The sequence below is a fragment of the Mandrillus leucophaeus genome, unplaced genomic scaffold, assembly GCF_000951045.1.
Source record: "Mandrillus leucophaeus isolate KB7577 unplaced genomic scaffold, Mleu.le_1.0 Scaffold314, whole genome shotgun sequence".
Taxonomy (NCBI): domain Eukaryota; kingdom Metazoa; phylum Chordata; class Mammalia; order Primates; family Cercopithecidae; genus Mandrillus; species Mandrillus leucophaeus.
This window is the reverse complement of record NW_012103299.1, coordinates 675,715-684,415: the sequence shown is the minus strand read 5'-3', so window position 1 is coordinate 684,415 and position 8,701 is coordinate 675,715. Positions and strand designations below refer to the sequence as shown.

Genomic DNA, 8,701 nt, shown 5'->3' with positions numbered 1-8,701 from the left:
GGCCCCAACAAAACCATTTTAAGGCTCACTTTCTTTATCTGTAAAATGGACTCCACAATGAACAGCAGATTTCAAGGCATCAGTGAGCTCACACGGAAAGCCTGGCATACTATAAGCCCCCATGGAGGCTGGTTTGCCCCTAGTCTACTTCCTGCAGGACTCTGATGTGGAGTTTAGGATCTGGGTAGAACAAATGAACTGTCTCTGAATAGTCCTCCCAAATTGCTCTTCTCTCCATAGCAGCACTGGCAGGACCTGAGCTTCACAAGCCACAGGGATGGCTTTGGGGTCCAGACTGAGACAGGCATGTCCCAGAGTCTCTCTCTCCCAGCCTCCACCATTCCACTCTCCTGCCCAGGGTCCCCAGGGCTGCCTGGCTTGTGTCTCAGCCACTGGATCACAGCAAACACACAGAGACCCTGAGATAGAAGAGCAGGGCCTGGAGAGGGGAAATCTGACTCCAGTTTCCCGCAGGCCCTCAAGAACTGGAGCCTGGGCAGTCTGGGGCCTCTGCTGGTAGCCGTTGTGGTTCTCCAACCTGCCAAATGATGAGAATCACCTGGACACCAATGCAGTCCCGCAGGGCCTGTCCCTGGGGAGTCCAATTCAAGGGAGCTGGGGCAGGCAGGGGTTGGGGTTTGTCCCGGCCTCCAGGCAGTTTGTGTCTTCGGGCAAGTTTGGGAGCTGCTGAGAGTGGGCTGAAGAGCTAGGGCTCTCTGGAACCATCTGGATTCCAGCACCAGTTTCCCTACTCCACACTACTGGAGTGGCCTTAGGTAGGTGATGTTTTTAACTTCTCTGGGTTTCAATTTCCTCCTTGGAAAATGACAGAATGAGATTTGCAGGGTAAGCATTTAGCCCTGGGCCTGGCACAAAGTAAGCACCAACAGATGTTAGGCAATAATCCATACTGTTATTCCACGCAGCTGTGGGCTGCGGCAGGGTGGGGAGCCCATGGTGCTCTGAGGGTGCCCTCGGGTGTCTTCACTGCCCACCACTGGGGTAAGCTCTCCTCTGAGACGCAGCAAGAGGGCCAGGCTGCATCCCTGGAGTCCCAGCTGCCACCATCCGGTCTGAGATTCCTCTCAGGCTCAAAGGGAGTTAAGAAGCGTGCTTCTCTCGTCATTTGTTGTGCCTGGCACATAGAAATCATCCAGGAGTTGTTAGCTAATATCATGTGTGCACACTTTAATAGACAAACATTTCTTGGCGCCTACTCTTTGCCAGTCCTGAACTGGGGATGGGATCACACCACGTACTGGGGCTCTGGAACCAGCCTGCCTGGGCTTGAAACCAAGCTCTGACACTGACCAGCTGTGTGACCCTGGGCAACATACTCCTCCTTTCTGGGTTTAAAATGAATCCTTCATCTGTTTCCTCACGAGAACCCAGAGGCATAAAAAGGGATTAAATGGGTTCACTTGTAAAGAGTTCAGAACAGTGCCTGGCACGCGGTAAATTCTGAGAGTGATAAATTAAACGCAGGCCACAGGTCCCTTTCTCCAGGAGCTCAGCCTGGTAGGGGAGTCAGCAAGCCTTAGGGGCCACAAGGTTGTTGCCTGCGGCAGAGAAGCGCAGGGCCTGAGCCGGGAATGCTCCCGTGAGGATGCCAGGGGCCGGCGCTGCGGGGCAGACGGTGCTACTCTCGCGCGGGACCGAGTGAAGAGAGTCTGCGGTGAACCCTGCGGCTTCTGCGCGTCTGTTAAAAATACAGGTATTTAGATACACAACGTGGCGTCCACTTAAGGTGAAATCTAAACAAAATAAAACGACAGGAGCCATTCTGATTTGGCCGAACACGTGCCTGCGGGCTGGGAATGACCCGAGGAAAGGAAGGGACGGCGGGGCCAGTCAGTGCGGCGGGGCCGGGTGGGAGGCGGTGGACTGGCCTGTAGTGCTGGGAACCCCCAGCCCCGGCCGGCCTTTGCTAGGAACCACCCAGCTGATTTTTTTTCCTTTCTTTTTAAAATAAACCTACCTTCCTTCCCCGATTTTTTTCTTTTTAACTTCGCTGTTTATCTCCAATTTTTTTTTTTTTTAAGCTGCAGCGTGTTCTTGTTCGATTTTTAAAAATACTAGAAATGAAATGAGTCCCCTAGGTGCCTCCCTGGCGCCCTGGGCATGGAGAGCTCATGCCTGCGCCACCCTCATCTCCGCTGGCTTTGCCACCTCGGAGGCGCCCCACACTTCTCCTTTGTTTTGCTTTTCTCTGTGCCGGTTGAGTTTTCTTACCCTGAATGCGTCGTTTATGCAATTAGCAATTGAAAACAAAACAAATATCACCGACATAATTGGAGTGGGGGTCGCTATGTAAACACGGGGCGTCGTTAGTTTAAGGTACTTCTGACCCTGTCCCGGCCTGAGCCCTGGCTCCCTGAACTCAGCGCCCAGGCGGTAAAGCCTCGCTCCAGTCAGGCGAGGGCAGTCCGTGCTGCTTCCCTGAGTTCTGCCATCTACGGCCCCATCATGAGCCCGGATATGAGGCCTGAGACTCTCACCCCACTGGCAAGAGTCTGGGGTCCGCTCAGCGCCGCCGGGAGCCAGTCTGGCTGCATCTTTACTGGAGAGACATCCGCAGTGTGGTGGGCTCTGGCTTCAGGAGCAAGCTCTCCAGTATGTACCCTGTGTGTTTCCCAGCTCCCGTTCCCACTTAGAGACTGGATGATCTTGACCAGCCATGTAACCTCCTCAGTTTCCCGGTCTGCAAATGACGGTGGGTTAGGTGAGAGAACTCCTGTATACACTTAGCCGGGGGTGCTGGCATTGGTGAGCCCTGGCAGATGCCAGCCAGCCAGCCAGTGTGAGCCTTTGTGAGTGCCTTGGGAAAGCTGCAGGAGATCCTAGCTCACTCAGCTGATCCCCGAAGGGACAGTATGACACATAAAGAGGGAGGTATCATGGAGAAATCCTCGTGGTATAAGGTTAAGTGAAATAAATATTATTTCTAATGTTACTGCAGACACCTGTAAGATGAAAAAGACCCACATGAGTGCAGGACCAAGGCCACAGTGATCTGATGAAGAGCAAATATGGGTCATTTCGGATAGGATTTCCCAGTTGTGTGAGTAAGGCCGCCTGCTGGGGCTGTGGGCTGGGACTGCCTAGCAGGAGAGCACCATCCTGCTCAGGAGCTGGTCTGGCAACCTGGAGGAGCCTTGGCGTGCCCCTCCATAAGACTGAGATGGGAACACGTTAATGGCTCACAGCAGGGTCGTGGGCCCAGGAGGCGGAATGCCAGGGCTGAGGTGACCATCCTGCTTCCACTCCTGATGGCCCTCTCCAGCTGCCAGCTGGCTGGGACCTTCAGGTCCCTTCTTCTACTCAGCCAGCCTTGAGCATAGCCCTTTTCTCTCCCTTCCCACAGCACAGCCCAGAACCCTGCGATGGTAGACTGCTTGCACTCCACTGCCCTTGTATCCCACTGTGTCCAGTGGTAACACTGGGTATAGACAGTGGTAGCACTTAGAACCTCCTGGCATCCTCCCCTCTTCCACGGGCGTGTGGCACTTACCCAGAGAGATAACACAGGCATTGGCAGGGCTGCATGGTTCCTGGTGAGGCAGTAGGACAGCTCCTGGTTGTGCCAGGCCAGCCTGGCAACTCTTACTGGGAGTCAGGGGAACATTCAGAAGCACTCGGTCCCTGACTGCCACAAACAATGCTTTGGTTGTATCGGGGGCTGTCAGCCGGATGTCCCAATGCCCCAGGCCTCCAACTCAGTGCTTCCTGGGCAAAATATCAGAAAAATCCATATCCAGTGAGAAAACAAATCCTCAACTCCCCCGGCTTTGGTCTCTTTTAAATCAGCATCTTAAAAAGATCCTGGGTTAGTTCCTCAGGCTCTGGGGCTGGTGATAGAGGAGCTGGAGGTCAGGTCCCAGCACCTGCTGACTGGCGATTCAGGATGAGAGCAAGGTATGTTTGTTACCCTCATTTTACAAACAACAACCACCACCACCACCACCACCACCGCCGCCACCATCACCACCACCACCACCATCACCACCACCACCACGGAGGCATGCAGTGAGCAAGTCCCATAACAAGCAGGGTTTAAACTTGATTTCACAGAGCCTCAGTTTTCTCATCTATAAAATCAGGACAGTAGTAACACTTGTTGGTCAGAACTATGGTGAAATTAAATGCCCTAAGGAAAGGACATCAGTAAGGTTAGGGCTTAGGGGCTCCCTTGGACCATGTGAATTTATGGGGCCTCACCAGGGCTAGAGGTGAGCACCCTCTGCAGACACCTCTATGGGGCCCAGCCCTGGCACTCAGTCCCGCGGGCAGCTGATGAGGCCCCAAGGCGGCATCTGAGGAGCCTGAGAACGCTTGACAAGGGCTTGGGTTCTTGGCCTTTCCATCTGTAAAAAGGCTAAGGAGTTCTTTTAAGTGGGATGATCACAGTGCCCTCCAGCTACAGAGGGCCCAGGTTCTTTTGCTTTCCATTTAATGCCCAGTGCCTGGAACCGTGCCTGGCACATATTAGGATTCAAGGAGGGGAGTTTGGGAGCACAGGGAAGGCGATCTCTGAAGTGAGACAACCAGAGTTTAACCTGAGTTCAACTAGTACTGGCTATTTGCTCGCAGGTAAGTCATTAAATCCCTCCGGGCCTCAGTTTCTAAACTTTAAAATAGGATTTTTTTTTTTTTGATTATTGAGAATTATATGAGACAATCTCAGAAAGTGCCCAACACGGAACCAGTATGGTTCCAGCAAGGGTTAGTTTTTATTAGTATCAATGTTATCAATTTGCTCAGCGAATGCCTGTGCCTGAGACCTGAGACCAATCCTGGGCGGCCACCTCTCTCCTGTTTCTGAAGCGCCGCAAGCTGAAAGAAGCACACGTGCGGGGTCAACGCACTCTCTTTAATGGGAAGGGGATCCTCATTTCTTACAGCAATAGGTAAAAACATAAATACGGGTGGGTGGGTGCGTGGGCGGGTGGCGGCGAGATAGCAAAGGCCCGGGCGCCCGGCCCTGGCTCGCGGAATGGGCGGTCCGATCTCAGGCCCCGTGTGCCCGGGCTCAGTCCCAATTCACTGGTCGTTCTGCCGGGGGTGCCCATGGACTCTCGGAGGGCACTCCTGGGGGGACAGCTAAGACACCAGGCTGCAGCATCACTCATTGCAGGCTGCATAATCGCCGCCACAAACTCTCCCGTGCGCAAGAACGAACGCGCGTGGGACAGAAAAAGTTCCTAGCTCTCCGCAGGAGTGAATGCAAAATCCAGGGGACTCAGGGTCAGGTTGGGAGCCCCTTCTCCCCCGGAAAGTCAGGGAGCTCTTGAGGTGGGATCAGTCAGGGGCGCGCCACGCGGGTCCCTTCCCTACCAGGCTCGGATACCATGCAGCGTGGACACTCCCGAGTTGCTCTGCGGAATCCCGGGGCTCTGAACCGCATTCAAGTCCCCGACACCGAAGTTCACGAAGTTGTTGTTGGCGGCGGCAGTGGCCGGCTGCGCTGGAGAAGGCCCGGTGGGGTAAGCGGCGGTGCAGCTGTAGCCAGGGCTGCAGGCCGCGCCGCCGTAACCCGGATAGGCGGGGTAGGCGTTATAGCCGTAGGCATTGAGGCCCACGCCGTAGGCAGGCGCGTAGGGTGCCGAGTCCCCTAAGCATGGTTTGCCATCGCGCACCAGCACTGGCACGGCGATCCTGCGGGCAGGCGGCGGCGGCGGCGGGGGCAGCCCCACCAGCTCCAGAGTCTGGTCCTGCCGCTGCCGCTTGCACTTGTAGCGCCGGTTCTGGAACCAGATCTTGACCTGCGTGGACGTGAGTTTCAACACGCTGGCCAGCTGGTCGCGTTCGGGGGCGGACAGGTACCGCTGCTGCTTGAAGCGCCGCTCCAGCTCGTAGACCTGCGCCTGCGAGAAGAGCACGCGAGGCTTCCTACGCCGTCTCGCCCGGGGCCGCTCCGCGTTGTCCGCCTCTGGCTTCTCCAGCTCCACCACCTTCTGCAGCGCGCACAGCTCTGAGGGGGAACAGAGAGGCAGAGAGACGCTTGGTAAGAGCGGCTCGACCTACGGAGCGCGGCCGCACAATAATGGTAAGGGATCCTCGTGGATGCCACTCTGTCCTGCCTGGAGAGCCTAGCTGGCTGCGGCTCACTCTGCCAAGTGCACTGGGAGCCACCGACACGTCTCACTCAGCATTTGTCGAAAGTCAGGCTCGGCTCAAGGCTCTGGAGAACAAAACGAGAGATCTCTGCCCTCGGGGCAGTTCACACCCTGGTGAGGGAGACAGACGGTGACTTAAAATTTCAGGCTGCAAAAAATAAATAAATAAATAAATAAATTAAAAAAATAAAAAATAAATAAAACCAGGTGTTGCTCTGGGGTGAACTGAATTAGGGCTAGTTTGGTTTGATAAGTTAAACCAACAGAGGCCGAGGCCTCACTCTTAGGGACAGTCTTATCTCAAAATTAAGGAATCAAGAAACAGAAGGCCAAGAGTGTTGGTTTGGTGATCGGAGGCTCCAGCCTGGCCGCAGCAGGGTTTGCGCAGTGTACAAGAAGCCGCGGGTGGGCAGGCGGCCTCGGAACCTGCCTTGCTGGCTTCCTCGAATTGGTAGCGATCAGTTCTAGCCGCGGTGCCCGCCCGAATTTGTTCACAGGCCTCTATTCCTCAACCTCCGAATTCTCTCCCGGCTCACAGCTGCCTTCGCCCAGCGCCTGCGGCCTCCCGGGAATCGCCCGGGCTCCTGCCTTGGGCGAGGGTCTCCCAGCAGGCCCCTTTCTGCGGCAGGGCCGGCCTCCCTCCCGGATCCTGGGATGGCCTGCAGGATGATCCCGCACCCATCTCGTCCATTACCCCGCGCCGGCGGTAGCGCAACCTTTCCTAACTTTTCCACGAGGGAACCTCTCCGCCCTGGCCGCGCCAAGAAGTTGTGCTGAAAAAATAAAGCGAAGTCAGATTCCAGAGGCTCCGCAGTATCCCATTTTAAAATCAAGGCCCTGGATCCCAAACTTCACTTTCCTGGCGCAAAGAAGGAAAGAGCCCAGAAACCCGGGTCGCGGGTGGGCTGCAGAAAGAAGGTCCAGGACCCTCCTCCGATTGTACGCAAAAGCGTGTCTGTGAGCAACATTTCAATTTCTGTTTAGCGGTTCTCATCAGATTCTTAAAAAGATCCGTAAATCCAAAGGAGATTTAAAAACAGAGATTATCTAATTGTCTGTCTGTTCTGTCTACCATAAACCGATTTTTCAACTTCCTACCAGACCCAGGAGCAGAGCCGAAGCCGCCCGGGGCTTTGTTAGGCCGGGGGTAAATGTTTTTTGGTTTCTTGCTTCTGATCCTTTCAATCTGGCATTTCCTCTGAATCTCCGATTGGACGCGGGGCGCGGGAGCCCTGGCGACAACACCAGGCATCTTACATTCTGAGCCCCCCGCCGGATCCCAGCCCTCGGCCCAGGGGCGCGTGTCTCCTCCTCCTGGCCCTGAGTTTCTTGAGGGCGAAAGCGACCCAGGAGGGGAGAAGGGGGCCTGTGTTTCCTCCTCACCTTTCTTTTCGGCTCGAGGGTCCTTGGCTGTGTCGGGGTCGCTGTAGGCACGCGGATAGAAGGCGGGGGCGGCGGGAAAGGCAGACGCACACTTGGCGGGTGAAGGCGCGGGGCCCAACTCTGCGCGCAGCTCTGGGAGGCCCGGCGCAGCCGCCTCGGGCCCGGCGTAGGCCTCTGGCTTGAAGGTGGCCAGCATGCAGGAGGAGGGCGCCAGGGTGGCCTCCAGGCGCGCAGAGAGTTCTCCGGCGGCGGCCAGGCTTCGCTGCTGCTGCTCCAGGTTCAGGATGTCTTTGACTGAGAAGGGCGTGGGCGTGAGCGCAGGGCTGGGGAACATGGTGGCAGCGCCAGTCTCACAGCGCCAGGTGGGCGGCACAGAGCGGCGCTGCCCACTGCCCCTGGCAGCTTCCCTGCATGGTGCCGCCGCCCGCCCGCGCACCCGCCGGCCAGCTCTGGATGTGTCTGGGCAGCAGGTAGCGCCGAGCACAAGGGGCAGGAGAGGCGGGACCAGGCCAGAGGAGGGGGACTCAGCCTGCCATTGGGCCAGGGGCCTCGATGACAGCAGCGATGAGCAGTTTCGTGTCACCTAATATAGTCATAGGGCTAAAAAAAAAAAAAAAAAAAAAAAAAAAAAAAAGCTCGGAATAGCTTTTTTAAAGGGGCCAGGACACATTTGGAAGGGTCTCCTTTTGCTCCCTAATGTGAGCCTGAAAAGCCTACCAGAGGCACGCAGAGTCAGGCCTCTGGGCAGGGCTGGATGGGTGTGGGTTTGAATAAATATTCCTCAGCACCCAAACCAGAATGGGAGAGAGAAGGATGGGGTGGGAAGCGGTGGGGAGGGGAGTGATTTGAGGAAGGCTTTATTACTGAAGGTGGTAGGAAGAGAAGTCTGGAGGACAGGACTGGCTTTGGGGATAGCAGGAGGGGGAGATTCTGGACAATTCGGGGTTTCAGTTTGGCTTGGCCTACAGGGCCAGTCATGCCACAGGCTCTGGGTGCTTCTGGATGAGTCAAGGAAAGTAAGGGCAAGGTGAGTGATGGCCAGGTGGGGTAGGAGTGGCTGCCTCCTACAGTAGTGTTAGGCACAGCACAACTCCAGGGGGCATCAGTCACTGCCAGGACTCTCCCAGGGAAATGCCTCTCCCCTTAATAATGAAATAAATCAGGAATCCCAGCTGGTAAGCTCAGCTTTCCAGGAGACACCT

The 8,701-nt window shown here is 55.9% G+C and overlaps 1 protein-coding gene across 4 annotated transcripts; it reads right to left on the bottom strand.

Annotated features, from left to right (window-relative positions):
- Positions 1 to 4,851: 4,851 nt before the first annotated feature.
- On the bottom strand, positions 4,852 to 8,100 carry NKX2-5 (NK2 homeobox 5). Of its 4 annotated transcripts, none has more exons than XM_011987693.1 (2): positions 7,500 to 8,100; positions 4,852 to 6,264 (listed from the first exon to the last, which is right to left on the bottom strand). In XM_011987693.1, the coding sequence occupies exons 1-2, from the start codon at positions 7,831 to 7,833 to the stop codon at positions 6,260 to 6,262; spliced, it is 339 nt and encodes a 112-aa protein (XP_011843083.1). In that variant the 5' UTR covers positions 7,834 to 8,100; the 3' UTR covers positions 4,852 to 6,259. The 4 variants fall into 4 exon arrangements, with proteins under 4 accessions (XP_011843083.1, XP_011843082.1, XP_011843080.1 ...); XM_011987692.1 differs by having other exon boundaries at positions 4,852 to 6,227; XM_011987690.1 differs by having other exon boundaries at positions 4,857 to 5,971.
- Positions 8,101 to 8,701: the final 601 nt, after the last annotated feature.

Excerpts from the sequence above, each read along its gene's own strand:
- NKX2-5 (XM_011987690.1), bottom strand. The coding sequence starts at position 7,833 with ATGTTCCCCAGCCCTGCGCTCACGCCCACGCCCTTCTCAGTCAAAGAC. Across the intron at positions 5,972-7,499 it reads CCCTCGAGCCGAAAAGAAAG|AGCTGTGCGCGCTGCAGAAG; the intron begins GTGAGGAGGAAA and ends GTTCCCCCTCAG.